This window comes from Pristiophorus japonicus, unplaced genomic scaffold (genome assembly GCF_044704955.1).
Source record: "Pristiophorus japonicus isolate sPriJap1 unplaced genomic scaffold, sPriJap1.hap1 HAP1_SCAFFOLD_2375, whole genome shotgun sequence".
NCBI lineage: Eukaryota > Metazoa > Chordata > Chondrichthyes > Pristiophoridae > Pristiophorus > Pristiophorus japonicus.
Genome location: NW_027252096.1, coordinates 9,611 through 30,884, shown reverse-complemented (window position 1 = coordinate 30,884; position 21,274 = coordinate 9,611). Strand labels below are relative to the sequence as shown.

At 51.8% G+C, this 21,274-nt stretch overlaps 1 protein-coding gene across 1 annotated transcript; it reads right to left on the bottom strand.

Annotated features, from left to right (window-relative positions):
• Positions 1-1,714: 1,714 nt before the first annotated feature.
• Positions 1,715-20,672, bottom strand: LOC139245804 (uncharacterized; the record flags this gene model as incomplete). Its single annotated transcript, XM_070871317.1, has 4 exons — positions 1,715-1,792; positions 12,856-13,109; positions 18,839-18,985; positions 20,520-20,672. Coding segments are annotated over 4 exons (632 nt in total), but the record flags the coding sequence as incomplete, so codon positions are not given.
• Between the last annotated feature and the right edge of the window lie 602 nt (positions 20,673-21,274).

Genomic DNA, 21,274 nt, shown 5'->3' with positions numbered 1-21,274 from the left:
GGGGGCAGTGCGGGGGAGTAGGGGACAGTGGGGGACAGTGGGGGGGCAGTGCGGGGGAGCCCCGTACGGGACAGTGCGGGGGAATTGCGGTGGAGTGGGGGGCAGTGCGGGGGAGTGGGGGGCAGTGGGGGGCAGTGCGGGGGAGTGGGGGGCAGTGCGGGGGAGTGGGGGGCAGTGCGGGGGAGTGGGGGGCAGTGCGGGGGAGCCCCGTACGGGACAGTGCTGGGGAGTGGGGGGCAGTGCGGTGGAGTGGGGGGCATTGCGGGGGAGTGGGGGGCAGTGCGGGGGAGTGGGGGGCAGTGCGGGGGAGTGGGGGGCAGTGCGGGGGAGTGGGGGGCAGTGCGGGGGAGCCCCGTACGGAACAGTGCGGGGGAGCCCCGTACGGGACAGTGCGGGGGAATGGGGGGGGAGCCCCGTGCGGGGCAGTACAGGAGGGAAGCACTTATTAAACTGCTGGTAATAACCTGGCACTTGTGTAATTGAGGCTTAAGGTGAAGTAAAATGTTTTGCGCCTTTTGCCGACTATAGGCTGCCGGCCAGGGTCAGCGGGTGTCAGTGCTGGGCAGTCATTGCAGAAAAAACAACAAGAGTTCCAAATGTTGTCAAATGATGTAATGTAGAAAGAAAGACTTGCATTTATATAGTGCCTTTCACAACCTCAGGATGCCCCTCTGTAGTCGCTGTTGTAATGTGGGACTTAGTCCCAGCAACAACACGTTTGAGTTTCTGTAAAGGCCAATTGCCGGCTGCGAGGAGGATGCTATGAGGCTGCAGGGTGACTTGGATAGGTTAGGTGAGTGGGCAAATGCATGGCAGATGAAGTATAATGTGGATAAATGTGAGGTTATCCACTTCGGTGGTAAAAACAGAGAGACAGACTATTATCTGAATGGTGACAGATTAGGAAAAGGGGAGGTGCAACGAGACCTGGGTGTCATGGTACATCAGTCATTGAAGGTTGGCATGCAGGTACAGCAGGTGGTTAAGAAAGCAAATAGCATGTTGGCCTTCATAGCGAGGGGATTTGAGTACAGGGAGGTGTTACTACAGTTGTACAGGGTCTTGGTGAGGCCACACCTGGAGTATCGTGTACAGTTTTGGTCTCCTAACTTGAGGAAGGACATTCTTGCTATTGAGGGAGTGCAGCGAAGGTTCACCAGACTGATTCCCGGAATGGCGGGACTGACATATCAAGAAAGGCTGGATCAACTGGGCTTGTATTTACTGGAGTTCAGAAGAATGAGAGGGGATCTCATAGAAATGTTTAAAATTCTGATGGGCTTAGACAGGTTAGATGCAGAAAGAATGTTCCCAATGTTGGGGAAGTCCAGAACCAGGGGTCACAGTCTAAGGATAAGGAGTAAGCCATTTAGGACCGAGATGAGGAGAAACTTCTTCACCCAGAGAGTGGTGAACCTGTGGAATTCTCTACCACAGAAAGTTGTTGAGGCCAATTCACTAAATATATTCAAAAAGGAGTTAGATGTAGTCCTTACTACTAGGGGGATCAAGGGGTATGGCGAGAAAGCAGGAATGGGGTACTGAAGTTGCATGTTCAGCCATGAACTCATTGAATGGCGGTGCAGGCTCGAAGGGCCGAATGGCCTACTCCTGCACCTATTTTCTATGTTTCTATCTCGAGAGCCCCATCACTACTACGGTCAGGCTCCAGCAAGTCAGGCCCACACAGGAGCGTCCTCCGCCTCTCACTCACCTTGATGATGATCTCAGTCTTTCCATCCACATCCTCGGCAGAGTGGAAGGGCAGCTGGCTGTGGTACTGGTTCAGGCCCTACATTTACAGAAAACAAATTGTTAGCCAGTGAAATGCAGCTCGGCCTCAGTCAATACTTTGTTCGACTCTTGTGGACAGCTCAACACTTCAAACCAACTTCAGCCTCACTGCCTAACTGGGTTTTAAACATCTCGTGTCATGCACAACCCCTCACTATCCCTGCCCCTCACTAACCCTGGTCCCCCCAGCCCCCTCGTCAGCCTCGGGAGTCAGGACCGCCTGGGGGTGAAATCCCACCTTTCATTTCACAGCAAAAGTATAAAACGCAAAATCTCACTTTCAACTCGGGCTGACTTTTTTTCACTAAAATTACTGTTGGGAGGAAGTTAATTGCTGTCTTCATTGAGCCAGGTCAGAGAAGAGGAGCGAGTCAGAGAGGGCCGGAGAGGAAGCAGCTGAGCGGGCCGGAGAGGAGGCAGTGGAGCGTGCCGGAGGGGAGGCAGCGGAGCGGGCCGGAGAGGGGACAGCGGAGCGGGCCGGAGGGGGGACAGCGGAGCGGGCCGGAGAGGGGACAGCGGAGCGGGCCGGAGGGGGGACAGCGGAGCGGGCCGGAGGGGGGACAGCGGAGCGGGCCGGAGAGGGGGCAGCGGAGAGGGTCGGAGGGGGGGCAGCGGAGAGGGCCGGAGGGGGGGCAGCGGAGAGGGCCGGAGGGGGGGGCAGCGGAGAGGGCCGGAGAGGAGGCAGTGGAGCGTGCCGGAGGGGGGGCAGCGGAGAGGGCCGGAGGGGGGGCAGCGGAGAGGGCCGGAGAGGGGGCAGTGGAGCGGGCCGGAGGGGGGACAGCGGAGCGGGCCGGAGGGGGGACAGTGGAGCGGGCCGGAGAGGGGGCAGCGGAGAGGGTCAGAGGGGGGACAGCGGAGAGGGCCGGAGGGGGGGCAGCGGAGAGGGCAGGGGGGGGGCGAGAGGGCCGGAGGGGGGGGGCGAGAGGGCCGGAGGGGGGGGGGCGAGAGGGCCGGAGGGGGGGCAGCGGAGCGGGCCGGAGGGGGGGCAGCGGAGCGGGCCGGAGGGGGGGCAGCGGAGCGGAGGCAGCGGAGCGGGCCGGAGGGAGGGCAGCGGAGCGGGCCGGAGGGAGGGCAGCGGAGCGGGCCGGAGGGAGGGCAGCGGAGCGGGCCGGAGGGAGGGCAGCGGAGCGGGCCGGAGGGAGGGCAGCGGAGCGGGCCGGAGAGGGGGCAGTGGAGCGGGCCGGAGGGGGGGCAGCAGGTCACAGAAGGAGGTCTGTAGAAAGTTTATCAAGTTGGAGAGGTGGTGCAACGGGGGATAGTTATTTGGGGGGCAGGCCGGTCGGTGGACTCAACATCGAGTTCAACAATTTCAGACCATAACTTCTGCTCCCATTTTTTCAGGCGGCAGCTGTTTATGATTCTGCCATTCCCATTCGCAGCATTTAACCACTCCTGCCTTCTATCCCATTTCAGACCGCCCGTTTTGTTCTTTCCTCCCCTCCCCTTTTTCCCTGCCTCTGCACCTGCTTAACATCTGTTAACCTTTCCAGTTCTGACGAAGGGTCTCAGACAATATTAACGGTTTATCTTTCCACGGATGCTGCCTGGTCTGCCGAGTGTTTCCAGCATTTTCTGTTTTTGTTTCAGATTCCAGCATTCGCAGTGTTTTGCTATTGTACCAAATCTCCTCTCAACCTTCTCTGCTCTGTGGAGAACAACCCCAGCTTCTCCAGTCTATCCACGTAACTGAAGACCCTCATCCCTGGAACCAGTCTTGTAAACCTTCTCTGCACCCTCTCTTAGGCCTTCACATCCTTCCTAAAGTGCGGTGCCCAGAATTGGACACAATACCCCAGTTGGGGCCGAACCAGTGTTTTATAAAGGTTCAGCATAACTTCCTGGCTTTTGTACTCTATGCCTCTATTTTGGAAAAAAGCCGTATCATAAAAAAAGACAAAGAGAAAAATGAAAAGTAATGAAATGATCATGTCACAATAATGGAGGGTAATGATTGATTCTTCCATATTAATTGAATCACTGGATAGAGAATGAATTTTAAAGACCGCTAAAGATCGATTTACTTTGCTTCAATTACTGATTTTCTGATTTTAACTTAATTTATAATTATTTTACATATTATTTAATTTTATTTAATATAATTAATCTTAATTTACTAATTCTACTATGGTAGAATCCTTTTGTATTCACCATGTAAACTGAATTTATTTTTTTCTGTGTCTATATGTGGCGCATTTTGGCTGCCAATTCAGACCCGAGCCATTGACTTCTTTTTACACTTCCTTCTCCCGCTTCTTCGCTCTTTCCCTTCAGTATCTAATGTCGATATGCCACCTCTCATCTATCCTCCCTCATGTTCTCGAAAATCTCTCCACCAACATTTCATTACTCTTCGACCTTTCTACTCTCCTGCCACCGTCCCAGGCTTCACTCCATTTGAGACAAGCCCGCAGCTTCCCTCTGTGCCTCTCTTGGCATTCTCCGAAGGGCCCATCGTGGCACTCGTCGCTGTCCCCTCACAAGCAGCAACACCAACTGTTCCATCCTAATCTCTCACCGACCTTACCACCCAGCTTGCCCGCGGGGGGCTAACTTTGCCAATCTCCTCCCCGTACAACTCACCCCTCCAAGCGATTACTCTGTGGATGCTAGCAGTGGATCCCCTCAAAATCTCCTTGCAGAATGTCCATTCACTTACAAACAAGGCCCTTGCCATCCATGACCTTATCGTGGATGACTGCATTGACATCATAGCACTGACGGAAACTTGGCTGAGGGATAATGACACACTACCTTTAATCAAAGCCTCCCCTCCTGGCTATACCTTCCACCACTTGCCCCTTCAGACCGCCGTGGTGGCGGTATAGCTCTCATCCACTAAATCATACCTTCGTCTGTCGCCCTACTCCTCCGGCATTTTCTCCACCTTTGAACATCTCGCCTTATTCCACCCCTCTCACTCAAAATTCTCCTTCTCTACCGCCCACCCAAAAATGATAAAAACTTTATCACGGATATATCCTCACTGCTTTCCTCCCTCAGCCTATGCACCAAGCGACTTCTCATCCTCGGTGACTTCAACCTCCATCTCAATTCATCATGTTCTCTCTCCTCTGAGTTTATTACCCTCCTGTCCTCCCTTAATCTCTCTCTCCATGTAAATTCCTCAACCCATATTCACAACCACCCCCTTGACCTTGCAATCTCTTGTGGCTTTGCTATTCCAACGGTCTCAATTAAAGATAAAGCCATCTCTGACCATTTCCTTGTATCGCTCTCGACCCACATCCCTATTCCCCAATCCAAACCTACTTCCTTCTGCATCCGCCCCTGGAGAAAACTCTCTTCAAATTCTATTACAACTGCACTTATCAACTCAAAATTGTCCAAGCTTTGGCCCTCTTTTAACAATGACATTTCTGCAGCCACCGATCTGCTCAACCACACCCTCATCACCACCTTTGTTGCCCTAGTCCCTTTTAAAAAGATTACTCTCTCCCATGCTGGCCGTTCCCCCGGTACAGCCCTCATCTTCGCTCCCTCAAGTCAAAGGGGCGCAGACTTGAACGGATGAGTCGGACAACTGGTTTAGTCATTCACCGCCAGATCTAGCTCGAACACATAAAACATCCTACTCCTATCTACAAACACTGCTCACTATTCCAGGATCATTCTGGAATGCAAAAATAACCCCAGGCTACTATTCTCTACTGCTAACCGTCTCCTTAAACCCCTCTCCCCTGTCTCCACCACATTCATATGCACATATGACTTTAATATGCACATAGATTGGGCTAACCAAACTGGAAGCAATACGGTGGAGGAGGATTTCCTGGAGTGCATAAGGGATGGTTTTCTAGACCAATATGTCGAGGAACCAACTAGGGGGGAGGCCATCTTCGACTGGGTGTTGTGTAATGAGAGAGGATTAATTATCAATCTCGTTGTGTGAGGCCCCTTGGGGAAGAGTGACCATAATATGGTGGAATTCTGCATTGGGATGGAGAATGAAACAGTTAATTCAGAGACCATGGTCCAGAACTTAAAGAAGGGTAACTTTGAAGGTATGAGGCGTGAATTGGCTAGGATAGATTGGCGAATGATACTTAAGGTGTCGACTGTGGATGGGCAATGGCAGACATTTAGAGACCGCATGGATGAACTACAACAATTGTACATTCCTGTCTGGCGTAAAAATAAAAAAGGGAAGGTGGCTCAACCGTGGCTATCAAGGGAAATCAGGGATAGTATTAAAGCCAAGGAAGTGGCATACAAATTGGCCAGAAATAGCAGCGAACCCGGGGACTGGGAGAAATTTAGAACTCAGCAGAGGAGGACAAAGTGTTTGATTAGGGCAGGGAAAATGGAGTACGAGAAGAAGCTTGCAGGGAACATTAAGACTGATTGCAAAAGTTTCTATAGGTATGTAAAGAGAAAAAGGTTAGTAAAGACAAACGTAGGTCCCCTGCAGTCAGAATCAGGGGAAGTCATAACGGGGAACAAAGAAATGGCGGACCAATTGAACAAGTACTTTGGTTCGGTATTCACTAAGGAGGACACAAACAACCTTTCGGATATAAAAGGGGTCAGAGGGTCTAGTAAGGAGGAACTGAGGGAAATCCTTATTAGTCGGGAAATTGTGTTGGGGAAATTGATGGGATTGAAGGCCGATAAATCCCCAGGGCCTGATGGACTGCATCCCAGAGTACTTAAGGAGGTGGCCTTGGAAATAGCGGATGCATTGACAGTCATTTTCCAACATTCCACTGACTCTGGATCAGTTCCTATGGAGTGGAGGGTAGCCAATGTAACCCCAATTTTCAAAAAAGGAGGGAGAAAACAGGAAATTATAGACCGGTCAGCCTGACCTCAGTAGTGGGTAAAATGATGGAATCAATTATTAAGGATGTCATAGCAGCGCATTTGGAAAGAGGTGACATGATAGGTCCAAGTCAGCATGGATTTGTGAAAGGGAAATCATGCTTGACAAATCTTCTGGAATTTTTTGAGGATATTTCCAGTAGAGTGGACAAGGGAGAACCAGTTGATGTGGTATATTTGGACTTTCAGAAGGCTTTCGACAAGGTCCCACACAAGAGATTAATGTGCAAAGTTAAAGCACATGGGATTGGGGGTAGTGTGCTGACATGGATTGAGAACTGGTTGTCAGACAGGAAGCAAAGAGTAGGAGTAAATGAGGATTTTTCAGAATGTCACTGTACATTAATGATTTAGACGAGGGGATTAAATGTAGTATCTTCAAATTTGCGGATGACACTAAGTTGGGTGGCAGTGTGAGCTGCGAGGAGGATTCTATGAGGCTGCAGAGCGACTTGGATAGGTTAGGTGAGTGGGCAAATGCATGGCAGATGAAGTATAATGTGGATAAATGTGAGGTTATCCACTTTGGTGGTAAAAACAGAGAGACAGGCTATTATCTGAATGGTGACAGATTAGGAAAAGGGGAGGTGCAACGAGACCTGGGTGTCATGGTACATCAGTCATTGAAGGTTGGCTTGCAGGTACAGCAGGCGCTTAAGAAAGAAAATGGCATGTTGGCCTTCATAGCAAGGGGATTTGCGTACAGGGGCAGGGAGGTGTTGCTACAGTTGTACAGGGCCTTGGTGAGGCCACACCTGGAGTATTGTGTACAGTTTTGGTCTCCTAACTTGAGGAAGGACGTTCTTGCTATTGAGGGAGTGCTGCGAAGGTTCACCAGACTGATTCCCGGGATGGCAGGACTGACCTATCAAGAAAGACTGGATCAACTGGGCTTGTATTCACTGGAGTTCAGAAGAATGAGAGAGGACCTCATAGAAACGTTTAAAATTCTGATGGGTTCAGACAGGTTAAATGCAGGAAGAATGTTCCCAATGTTGGGGAAGTCCAGAACCAGGGGTTACAGTCTAAGGATTAGGGGTAAGCCATTTAGGACCGAGATGAGGAGAGACTTCTTCACCCAGAGAGTGGTGAACCTGTGGAATTCTCTACCACAGAAAGTTGTTGAGGCCAATTCACTAAATATATTCAAATAGGAGTTAGATGAAGTCCTTACTACTAGGGGGATCAAGGGGTATGGCGAGAAAGCAGGAATGGGGTACTGAAGTTGCATGTTCAGCCATGAACTCATTGAATGGCGGAGCAGGCTAGAAGGGCCGAATGGCCTACTCCTGCACCTATTTTCCATGTTTCTATGTTTCACCTCCAACAAATGTGAGGAGTTCATGGACTTCTTTGTATCAAAGACTGAGATCATACGATCAGCTGCCTCTGCGAGTTCCCTTCCTTCACCTAGCCCAGGGCCGAACTTCATCTGCCCTAGCCCGAAACTCACAGCTTGCTCTAGTTTCTCTTTGATCTCCCCTCTTGACCTCTCCAAACTCATCTTGTCCATGAGACTCACTTCCTGCTCCCTTGACCCTATTCCCATTAATCTGCTGACCGCCCAACTTCCTTTTTTGCATCCCATGTTAACCGACATTGTTAACGGTTCTCTGTCCTCAGGTACTGTTCCCCATTCCTTCAAATCTGCTGTCATCACCCTCTCCTCAAAAAAACAACCCTTGATCCCACTTTGCTTGCTAGCTATCGCCCCATCTCCAACCTCCCTTTCCTCTCCAAAGTACGTGAACGTGTTGTCGCCTCCCAAATCTATGACCATCTTTACATGGGTTCAACGTTTGAATCCCTTCAATCCGGTTTTCGCGCCTGCCACAGTACCGAAACGGCTCTCATCAAAGTCACAAATTACATCCTTTGTGACTGTGACAAAGGTAAACTATCCCTCCTCGTCCTTCTTGACCTGACTGCAGCCTTTTGACACAGGTGACCACTCCATCCTCCTCAACGTCTCTCCACCATCGTCCAGCTGGGTGGGACTGCACTCGCCTGGTTCCATTCTTATCTATCTGATCGTAGCCAAAAAATCTCCTGCAACGGCTTCTCTTCCCGCTCCCGCATCGTTACCTCTGGTGTCCCCCAAGGATCTGTCCTTGGCCCCCTCCTATTTCTCATCTATTTGCTGCCCCTTGGCGATATCATCCGAAAACATGGATTCAGTTTCCACGTGTACGCTGACGACACCCAGCTCTACCTCTCCACCACTTCTCTCGACCCCTCCACGGTCTCTAAATTGTCAGATTGCTTGTCCGACATCCAGTACTGGATGAGCAGAAATTTTCTCCAATTAAATATTGGGAAGACCGAAGCCATTATCTTTGGTCCCCGCCACAAACTGTGTTCCCTAACCACTGACTCCATCCCTCTCCCTAGCATCAATCAGAGGGTGAACAAGACTGTTCGCAACCTAGGTGTCATATTTGACCCCGAAATGAGTTTCCAGCCACATATCCCCAGCATAACTAAAACCGCCTTTTTCCACCTTCATAACATTGCCCATCTCTGCCCCTGCCTCAGCTCATCTGCTGTTGAAACCCTCATTCATACCTTTGTTACCCTCAGACTTGACTACTCCAACTCACTCCTGGTCGGCCACCACATTCTACACTACGTAAACTTGCGGTCATCTAAAACTCAGCAGCCCGTGTACTAACCTGCACCAAGTCACGATCATCCCTCACCACTGTGCTCGCTGACCTACATTGGCTCCCGGTTAAACACGACTCAATTTCAAAATTCTCATCCTTGTTTACAAATCACTCCATGGCCTTGCCCCTCACTATCTCTAATCTTTTTCAGCCTCACAACCCCAGAAGATATCTGCGCTCCTCAAATACTGGCTTCTCGAACATCCCTCGTTATAACTGCTCAACCACCAATGGCCGTGCCTTCAGCTGCCTGGGCCCCAAGCTCTGGAACTCCCTCCCTAAACTTCTCCACCTCTCTATCCTCCTTTAAGACACTCCTAAAAACCTACCTCTTTAAACAAGCTTTTGGTCATCTGCCTTAATTTCTTCTTTTGTGGCTCGGTGTCAAATTTATCTGTTTTGTCTTGTAATTCTGTTGTGAAGCGCCTTGGGACGTTTACTATGTCAAAGGCGCGATATAAATAAAAGTTATTATTATTTTTGAAGCCCAGGATCCAGTAAGCTTTTTTAAGTGCTTTCTCAACCTGCACTGCACCTTCAACAATTTGTGCCCCACTATCACCCCCAGGTCTCTCTGTTCCTGCACCCGCTTTAAGATTGTACCCTTCTGTTTATATAGCCTCTCCTCATTCTTCCTCCCAAAATGTACCACTTCACACTTTTCTGCATTAAATTTTATCTGCCACATGTCCACCCATTTCACCAGCCTTTCTATGTCTTCTTGAAGTCTTTCACTATCATCTTCATTGTTCACTATAGTTCTGGGGCAGTGGGGGCAATAGTGGGGCAATGGGGGCGATAGTGGGACAGTGGGGGGCGATAGTGGGACAGTGGGGGGCGATAGTGGGACAGTGGGGGGCGATAGTGGGACAGTGGGGGCGATATAGAGGTAGTGGGGGCGATAGTGGGGCAGTGGGGGTGATAGTGGGGCAGTGGGGGCGATAGTGGGGCAGTGGGGGCGATAGTGGGGCAGTGGGGGCGATAGTGGGGCAGTGGGGGCGATAGTGGGGCAGTGGGGGCGATAGTGGGGCAGTGGGGGCGATAGTGGGGCAGTGGGGGCGATATAGTGGGGCAGTGGGGGCGATAGTGGGGCAGTGGGGGCGATAGTGGGGGCGATAGTGGGGCAGTGGGGGCGATAGTGGGGCAGTGGGGGTGATATAGTGGGGCAGTGGGGGCGATAGTGGGGCAGTGGGGGCGATAGTGGGGCAGTGGGGGCGATAGTGGGGCAGTGGGGGCGATAGTGGGGCAGTGGGGGCGATAGTGGGGCAGTGGGGGCGATAGTGGGGCAGTGGGGGCGATAGTGGGGCAGTGGGGGCGATAGTGGGGCAGTGGGGGCGATAGTGGGGCAGTGGGGGCGATAGTGGGGCAGTGGGGGCGATAGTGGGGCAGTGGGGGCGATAGTGGGGCAGTGGGGGCGATAGTGGGGCAGTGGGGGCGATAGTGGGGCAGTGGGGGCGATATAGTGGGGCAGTGGGGGCGATAGTGGGACAGTGGGGGCGATAGTGGGGCAATGGGGGTGATAGTGGGGCAATGGGGGTGATAGTGGGGGCAATAGTGAGGGCAATAGTGGGACAGTGGGGGTGATAGTGGGGGTGATAGTGGGGGCGATAGTGGGGCAGTGGGGGTGATAGTGGGGCAGTGGGGGTGATAGTGGGGCAGTGGGGGTGATAGTGGGGCAGTGGGGGTGATAGTGGGGCAGTGGGGGTGATAGTGGGGCAGTGGGGGTGATAGTGGGACAGTGGGGGCGATATTGGGACAGTGGGGGCGATATTGGGACAGTGGGGGCGATAGTGGGACAGTGGGGGCGATAGTGGGACAGTGGGGGCGATAGTGGAACAGTGGGGGCGATAGTGGGACAGTGGGGGCGATAGTGGGACAGTGGGGGCGATAGTGGGACAGTGGGGGCGATAGTGGGGGCAATAGTGAGGGCAATAGTGGGACAGTGGGGGTGATAGTGGGGGCGATAGTGGGGCACTGGGGGTGATAGTGGGGCAGTGGGGGTGATAGTGGGGCAGTGGGGGTGATAGTGGGGTGTGGGGCAATGTGGAGGTCAGCAGTTGTGGTGATGTTTCGGCCATGGGCTCTGGGTTGAACAGAACCCCGAGGTTACAGTCAGGGATCGGGAGGCAGCCGTTGCAGAATTTGATCTTCCCCGGTGTGTTACTGGAGCACTGGAGATGGTCTTGGATTGAGGAAAGGTTCCAGTGGATGGGTAAAGCGCGTGGCAGAGTGAGTGCAGTGGGGGTGGGGGGTGGGAGGGAGTGGGGTGGGGGGGAAGAGACGGATACTGCAGGACTTTAGCCACCCAGTCAATACAGTGATTCCAATTTTCAATCCCCTCCCCCCCCCCTCTGATCCTGCAGTATCCCGATACTATCCCGCTCTTGGGATCGGCCAGCAAGACACCTGCAGAAATGCAGCAAGATGGTTACGTAAATATCCAGGTCGGGAGCTGACGGTATTATTAGTCAGGGCTCTGAGTGGGAAGTGGGGGAGGGGGCAGGGGGAGCGGGGCAGTGGGAAGCAGTGATAACACTGCACCCTCGCCAAACTCCCATTCCCACTGCTCAGCTGGGGTGGGTGGGGTTGGGTTGGAGTCAAGGTCGTGGGTTGGGGCCGGGGCCCGCGGTGGGGGTGGGGCCGGGGCCCGCGGTGGGGCCGGGGTCCGCGGTGGGGGTGGGGCCGGGGCCCGCGGTGAGGGTGGGGCCGGGGTCCGCGGTGGGGGTGGGGCCGGGGTCCGCGGTGGGGCCGGGGTCCGCTGTGGGGGTGGGGCCGGGGTCCGCGGTGGGACCGGGGTCGGCGGTGGGGGTGGGACCGGGGCCGGCGGTGGGGGTGGGACCGGGGTCGGCGGAGGGGGTGGGACCGGGGCCGGCGGTGGGGGTGGGACCGGGGCCGGCGGTGGGGGTGGGACCGGGGCCGGCGGTGGGGGTGGGACCGGGGCCGGCGGTGGGGGTGGGACCGGGGCCCGCGGTGGGGGTGGGACCGGGGCCCGCGGTGGGGGTGGGACCGGGGCCCGCGGTGGGGGTGGGACCGGGGCCCGCGGTGGGGGTGGGACCGGGGCCCGCGGTGGGGGTGGGACCGGGGCCCGCGGTGGGGGTGGGACCGGGGCCCGCGGTGGGGGTGGGACCGGGGCCCGCGGTGGGGGTGGGACCGGGGCCCGCGGTGGGGGTGGGACCGGGGCCCGCGGTGGGGGTGGGACCGGGGCCCGCGGTGGGGGTGGGACCGGGGCCCGCGGGGTAGGTGGGACCGGGGCCCACGGTGGGGATGGGACCAGGTCGCGGTGGCGGTGGGGCCGGGGCTCGCGGTGTGGGTGGGGCCAGGGCCCGCGGTGGGGGTGGGGCCAGGGCCCGCGGTGGGGGTGGGGCCAGGGCCCGCGGTGGGGGTGGGGCCAGGGCCCGCGGTGAGGTTGGGGTTCGGCCTCCATGTCGCTGGACCTGCCGATCACACGCTCCGGTCCCGTCCTCCCATTAACCCCGGGGCCGCAGTGTGTTGGAGATTATCCCAGTTGCCGTACCATGTAATTGGGTTGCCAGGAGGCAATGCAGGTGCCACTCACCCCTTTCCTCTCGCTGTCTGCCAGGAGCTTGGCCTGAGCAATGGCGCCGTCCTTCGAGGCGAGGCTGGCCTGCTTGGCTTGCTCGATCAGGGTCTTGAGCTGTTGAGCTGTGGCGAGCAACGAGTTGACCATTTCTTCCAGGTAGAGCCAGCTGCGCTGCTCAGCAACTTCCAACCCATTCAAGGCAGTCGGCGAGATGACCTTGGTCGGGGTGGGAGGAGTCGGTACTGCCAGGGCAGGGAGCGAGGCCAACACTGTAGAAAGCAAAGAAGGTGGTGAACCTCTCGGAGACATCATTATCCAGAGAGGTGAAGCCGTTACATCGTCTCAAATACTCTGGTACACATTGCACTGTGAACACCAGCTCTCAGTGCGTTGGGTTATCACCAAATCCTCCAACTAGTCAAAGGCAAATCTAGAAATGAGAGAAGATTTTATTCCCACCCGCTCTCTGCTCACTTGACCTGGAAACAAGACAAATATTGGGGAACATCCCATGGGTATGAACTCCCTTCTGCCGCTTCCCCCAGTTGCCATTCTTCAATGAGTGTTGCAGGGTGTCGGATTGCAGGGACTGTCGCAATCCTGATCCCGAGATCTGATCCTGATCCCAATTCTGGGATCTGATCCTGATTTCACCCATGCACTTTCCACAGGAGTCACTGGTAACAAACAGGAGCAGGAGCCTCGCTGGTCCTCAGTCACACTGCAGCATGGCCAAGCACTGCCCCAGCACAGACCAGTGAACTCTGCACAGACTCGGGTTCAATCCTCGGATCGTGCTGAACTGAGCGCAGTTTGTGACCCATTATAGAAACCACATTAAGGCCACAGAGAGCGGACAGTGTAGATTTACCAGGGTTGGGAAACTCTAGTAATGAGGAGACCCTGGAGATACTGGCACTGTTTCCTCTGGAGCAGAGAAGGCCAAGAGAAGATTTTAAATTGCGAAAGGTTTTGATAGAATAGGAAAGGAGTATTTCTTCTGGTTGTGGAGTCAGTGATGACGGATTATCAATTTGAAAGGAAAATTTGATAAATATTTGAAGCAGAGAAAGACACAGGATTATGGACTGTTGAAAGTTATAGAATCATAGAATGGTCACAGCACGGAAGGAGGCGCATCGAGCCTGTGTTAGTATCTCTGCTCTAAGGGGAACAATCTGAGGTTCTAACTAGCAGAATAGATAAGGGGGAACCAGTGGATGTGATGTATTTGGATTTTCAGAAGGCATTCGGTAAGGTGCCACACCAGAGATTATTAAACAAAATTAGGGCTCATGGATTAGGGTAATATAGTAGCATGGATTGAGGATTGGTTAATGGACAGAAAAGGTTAACAGACAGAAAAAAGGAATAAACGATTCATTTTCGGGTTGGCAGGCTGTAACTAGTGGGTTATAAGAACATAAGAAATAGGAGCAGGAGTAGGCCATTTGGACCCTTGAGCCTGCTATGCCATTTAATAAGATTATAGCTGATCTGATCATGGACTCAGCTCCAATTCCCAGCCCGCTCCCCATAACCCTTTATTCCCTTATCGCTCAAAAATCTGTCTATCTCCGCCTTAAATATATTCAATGATCCAGCCTCCACAGCTCTCTGAGGCAGATTTACAACCATCTGAGAGAAGAAATTCCTCATCTCAGTTTTAAATGGGCGGTCCCTTATTCTGAGAATATGCCCCCTTGTTTAATTTCCCCTGAGTGGAAATATCCTCCCTGCATCCACCTTGTCAAGCCCCCTCATTATCTTACATGTTTCAATAAGAGCACCTTTCAGTCTTCTGAACTCCAATGAGGCCCAACCTACTGAACCTATCTTCATAAGTCAACCCCCTCATCTCCAGAATCAACCTCGTGAACCTTCTCTGAACAGCCTCCAATGCAAGTACATTTTTCCTTAAAAAGAGACCAAAACTGTATGCAGTACTCCAGGTGTGGCCTCACCAATACTCTGTGCAGTTGCAGCAGGACTTTCCTACTTTTATACTCCATCCCCCTTGCAATAAAGGCCAACATTCCATTTGCCTTCCTGATCACTTGCAGTACCTGCATACTAACTTTTTGTTTCATGAACCCCCAGGCCCCTCTGTACAGCAGCACTTTGCACAATATTTTTCCATTTAAATTATAATTCGCTTTACTATTTTTTCTGCCAAAGTGGATAATCTCACATTTTCCCACATTATACTCCATCTGCCAAATTTTTGCCCACTCACTTAGCCTGTCATTGGGCCCAAGTTTCCTCCCACCCCCCCGTGTAAAAACGGTGCACTTCCATGAGGTGCGCCGACTTTCTAGAGTAAAAAGGGCGCTGAAACGTTACCTTGCAATTCTCCCCGCTCCTCAGGACATTTTCGGCCTCAGCTAAGAGTGTGCACGCATGTGCAGTAGTTCCTCGCCCCCAGCGCGTCCTGCAGCCTGAGAGGGACCCGATGCGCGCAGTTGCCGACCCTATCCCTAGCCGAGTGGTCAGATGAAGGTAGGGCTTCTAGCCCAGGATTCAGGCCCTTCTTGTTTTGAAGCTGACTGGCCCTTTTCTTGTAAGCAACGTAAGTAATCGGCTCAGAAGCCATTGATTTCAACATCCTCTGCAAATAATGTAGCGCTCATCGGGTTCCTGGGCAGGACAGCCCAGCTCGCCAGTCTCGGTCTTGATGTGTGCGCGAATGCAGCAGAGGAGCTTTCGGTTGGCTACACTGAGAATGGGTGGGAGCGCCTGAGCTTTGTCCAGAACCGCTGTTGACACCCGCCGGGGCAGACTGTCGGTCACTGCGGAGGGCCAGCCTGTTGCACTCACTACTTCACATTCCATGGCTCACAGTTACCAATACTCCGCGCCGAGCGCCATCCACCCTTCACTCTGTCTGTGAGTTCTCCTGCCTGCCTGCCGGTGAGTTCCCCCGCCCCTATCCCTGGCCAAGTGGCCTCCCGGCCCGCTGGCTTCCCCGGCAAGAAGGTAGGACTTAAGTTTTATTTTTTATTTATTTACTTTTTAATTATTATTGATGGTTTTTATGCTTAATGAATGTTGTTGAGAAGGTGTTTAGTGCTCTCACTTCCCTCCCCCCCCCGCCCCCCCCAATCTCTGGCTACCTGCGCTGATCTCTTAATTTACCGCAGGGTTTTTCAGAACTTTCAAAAGTGGCCATTTACTCTGGCCTAAGTTAGTTTGGAGTCAGTTTTAGCTGGCTAAACTTGCTTAAATGGCCAAAACGTGCGTAAGTGGCTGGTGACGTCCCCTTTTGAGAAAAAAAACTGGAAAAAAAAACCTAACTAACTCACTTACACTGGAGCAACTTAAATGTGATTTTTATGGGCCCAAACTTCCCCAGGAGTTGCTCCGTTTTTTTTGGAGCAACTTGATTTTTCTGGAGTATCTTTTGAGTTGCAATTCTGGCCATTTAATTTGCGCCAGTGTAAGTGAGTTAGTTAGGTTTTCTTTTAGTTCAGTTTTTTTTCCAAAAGGGGGCGTTTCCAGCCACTTACGCCTGTTTTAGGTGTTTGGCCAGCAAATAGTTGCTCCAAACTAACTTAGGCCAGCGTATGTTCTGTCCGCACAGAAAAACTTTACCTAGAGTTAAGGAATCGGCGCAAGTAACTACATTTAAAGCACCATCAAGCACCAAACAAAGCACAAAAAGTAATAAGCATGCAATAAAAAATAAAGAACTGAAGTAAATAATGAAATTAACAAATCAAGAACTGAAGTAAATCCTACCTTCCACTAAACTCGGCAGCAGCTGGCCGTGCGGGAGTCCCTTCGGCCTGGGATAGGGGAGGGAGAACGCAGCTGCTGCATCACCGACTTTCAACTTGGGAATTTTTTCCCTTTTGGCCAATTTTTCGGGTTTTTGGTCGGGCTTTAAAAACGGCAGCCTGAAACCTGGCAGAGGCATGGGGCTTCGGCTCCCTCGCGTGAGGGACCGCAGACGACTCCATTTAGTCCCGAAAGGAGTTTGGAGATCGGCCGACACACCCGAATTCAGCCTTGGGGTAGTAGGTCGTAGGCAGAAAGGTATTTTGTCAGCGCTGGCCGGCATCTCCAGCACAACACGCTCACCGCTGTCCTCAAGACCAACCTGGGCGGGCTAGTACAGGTGGACGGACAGGGGGTGGGTGCACGAGTGCGCTGGAGCCCGAGCTCGGTTCAATTTGCTTTGTCCAATCAACATGAAGATAAAATCGCCCATGATTATTGCCTTTCCTTTTTTATAAGCCTCCAGGTTACAGCAAGGATCGATGCTTGGGCCCCAGTTATTCACAATCTGTATCAATGATTTGGATGAGGGAAGCAAATGTAATATATCCAAGTTTGCTGATGATACAAAGCTAGGTGGGAATGTAAGTTGTGAGGCGGATACAAAGAATCTTCAAGGGGATATAGACAGGCTAAGTGAGCGGGTAAGAACATGGCAAATGGAATATAATGTAGAGAAATGTGAAGTTATCCACTTTGGATGGAAAAATAGAAAATAATTTTTTTTAAATGGTGAGAGATTGGGAAATGTTGGTGTTCAGAGGGACCTGGGTGTCCTTGTACACGAATCATTGAAAGTTAACATGCAGGTACAGCAAGCAATTAAGAAAGCAACTGGTATGTTGGCCTTTATTACAAGAGGATTTGAGTACAAGAGTAAAGATTTCTTACTGCAATTATATAGGGCCCTGGTGAGACCGCACCTGGAGTGTTGTGTACAGTTTTGGTCTCCTTACCTAAGGAAGGATATACTTGCCACAGAGGGAGTGCAACGAAGGTTCACCAGACTAAATCCTGGGATGGGGGGATTGTCCTATGAGGAGAGATTGAGTAGACTAGGCCTATATTCTCCAGAGTCTCGAAGAATGAGAGGTGCTCTCATTGAAACATACAAAATTCTTGCATGGCTTGACAGGGTAAATGTAGGGAGGATGTTTCCCCTGGCTGGGGAGTCTAGAACCAGGGGTCACAGTCTCAGAATATGGGGTCGGCCATTTCGGACTGAGATGAGGAGAAACTTCTTCACTCAGAGGGTGGTGAATCTTTGGAATTCTGTGTCACAGAGGGCTGTGGAGGCTCAGTCATTGAGTATATTCAAGGCAGAGATCGATAGATTTTTGGATATCAAGGGATATGGGGACAGTGCAGGAAAGTGAAGTCGAGGTACAAAATCAGCCATGATCTTATTGAATGGCGGAGCAGGCTCGAGGGGCCGAATGGTCTACACCTGCTCCTATTGCTTATGTTCTTATGTTCAATCCAGCTTCTCCAGTCTCTCCACATAACTGAAGTCCCTCATCCCTGGCACCATTCTAATAAATCTCCTCTGCCCCCTCTCCCAAGGCCTTGACATCCCTCCTAAACTGTGGTGCCCAGAATTGAACACAATACTCCAGCTGAGGCCAAATCAGTGATTTATAAAGGTTCAGCATAACTTCCTTGCTTTTGTACTCTATTCCTCTATTTATATCGCACAGGATCCTGTATGCTTTTAACAGCTTCTTAACTTGTTCTGCCACCTTCAAAGATTTTCTCGTTAAAGTCTGAAAAGCAAGATGGCCACTTCCAAGATTTGACAATAAGGACATACCGGTCTCAAGTCATGTCACAGATCATCACAACATGCAAATCCATCCCAAAATACACCTGTTGCAATGACTACCCTCCAGAAGTGACCATCTCAAGTTCCCATAATCAAGTCTGTCAGCCTCATTGTTATAACTGAGCAGACAAGTTGGCCTTGAGAGACTGTATTTCTTGTGCTTTGGCTTCTGTGCTAAAAACTAACGCGGCTATTTTATTAAGATTATTACACAGAGATTATTTGTTATCTGCTAATAGGAGGACAACCCAGGTACAAGAGTGCCATTTCTTTTACCATTGCTCAGTGTGGGGAATCACAATGCCACTCAACAGGCCTGTGCCCATTCTGCATCCCCACATAGCAAACCCCTGCCCTTCTTTACCCACTGCCTCTGCCCTTCCCTCACCCGTGACTCACCCTGTGTTCCCTCCTCAAATTCACTGATGCTCTTCGAGGTGTGTGTGTCTGGGCTGGCACCTGCGCCCAACGATGTCGGAGACACAGAGTGCGGAGGTGAGCGGGAGGGCCCTGTCGTACTGGCTTCCACCTGGGCTTGAGGCCGTCCTGTAAAAAGAGAAGGCGCATCATGAGCTCGTTATCTTCACAGTATCAGTACAGATGTTGCAATGTACAGTATCAGTATAGATGTTGCAATGTATAGTATCAGTACAGATGTTGTGATGTACAGTATCAGTACAGATGTTGTGATGTATAGTATCAATACAGATGTTGCGATGTACAGTATCAGTACAGATGCTGCGATGTACATTATCTGTACACTGACAGTACGCGGGCACTGATTTTTAAAAAAAAATTTGTTCATGGGATGTGGGCATTGCTGGCAAGTCCAGCATTTATTGCCCATCCCCAATTGCCCTCAAGGTGGTGGCGGTGAGCCGTCTTCTTGAACTGCTGCAATCCGTGTGGTGAAGAAACTCCCACAGTGCTGTTAGAGAGGGAGTTCCAGGATTTTGATCCAGCGACGATGAGGGAACAGCGATATATTTCCAAGTCAGGATGACTTGGAGGTGAACGTGGTGAACGTGTTCCCAGGCGCCTGCTGCCCTTGTCCTTCTAGATGGTAGAGATCATGGGTTAGGGAGGTACAGTCGGAGGTACAGTCGAAGAAGCCTTGGCGAGTTGCTGCAGTGCATCTTGTAGATGGTACACACTGCAGTCACGGTGCGCCGGTGGTGGAGGGAGTGAATGTTGAAGGTGGTGGATGGGTGCCAATCATGCAGGCTGCTTTGTCCTGGATGGTGTCGAACTTCTTCAGTGCTGTTGGAGCTGCACTCATCCAGGCAAGTGGAGAGTATTCCATCACATTCCTTGTGCCTTGTAGATGGTGGAAACACTTTGGGGAGTCATGAGTTACGAGACTCACCGCAGAAGAGGAACAGAGGAGACTGAGGGGAGACCTATTGAGGTGTATAAAATTATAAGGGGCCTAGATAGAGTGGATAGGTCGGACCTATTTCCCTTAGCAGAGCATTGGTCGGAGGTTTAGAGGGGATTTGAGGGGAAATTTCTTCACCCAGAAGGTGGTGGGGTCTGGAACTCACTGCCTGAAAGGGTGGTAGAGGCAGAAACCCTCACCACATTAAAAATGTACTTGGATGTGCACTTGAAGTGCTGTAACCTACAGGGCTATGGACCAAGAGCTGGAAAGTAGGATTAGGCTGGATAGCTCTTTGTTGACCGGCGCGGACACAATGGGCCAAAATGGCCTCCTTCTGTGCTGTAAATTTCTATGATTCTATGAATATCCAGCCTCTGACCCGCTCTTGTAGCCACAGTATTTATGTGGTTGGTCCAGTTAAGTTTCTGGTCAGTAGTGACCCGCAGGATGTTGATGGTGGGGGATTTGGTGATGGCAATGCCACTGAATTTCAAGGAGAGGTGATCAGACTTTCACTTGTTGGAGATAGTCATTGTGTGGCACGAATGTTACTTGTATATTATCCGTACAGTGACAGTACACAGATACCGTGATGTATATTGCCCGTACAGTGATAGTCCATGTTGCGTTTTGCTGTGAACCCAACAAAAGTGCAAGTCACCGTCACTGTGATTGTATGCTATTGATCACTGTACCTACCCTGAGTGCCATCGTCTCCACAGACCTCAGGGACCGCCAGCCCTGTACGTCCTCCCTGCCTGTGACCCTCGTGCCCTTGCAGGGGATAAGGGGTTTTATTCGCTGCATCCCACCACCAGTCGCGACAAGGCTGTGTCTGGTGCAGGCCATCCTCTGCAGAGAAAGAACAGAACGCATTACTGGAAAGAGGTGAATACTCGGTGAGTCAGTGTAAAGCCTCAGGTGTGGTGGAACCAAACACAGAATCCCTTGGTAACTGACAATGGAGAAACAGGGCGAGTGCGTGTTTGCAGTGCTCAATTGGCCAGCAATCGCTTACTGCTGGTATTCAGCCTCTTCTAAAACAGAAGCAAAATACTGCGGATGCTGGAAATCTGAAATAAAAACAGAAAATGCTGGAAATAGTCAGCAGGTCAGGTAGTATCTGTGGAGAGAGAAACAGAGATAACATTTCAGGTAATGATCCTTCGTCAGAACTGGATAAGGCTAGAGATGTAATGGGTTTTAAGCAAGTGTTGGGGCAGGGAAATGGGGGAGGGGAGGAAAGAACAAAAGGGACGGTTTGTGATAGGATGGAAGGCAGGAGAGATTTACACTTTGGGTTTGTAGCTGCAGCCCTCACTGATGTCTCCCAATGATAGGAAAAGCCGAGACCACTGCCAACTTCGGGCCAGTGCTGGCAGAGACCACGGGTTAGGTATGCCCCCCAATGGTCATTGAGCACATTGGGTGAGGTAGGCCCCAGTGGGGCAGGA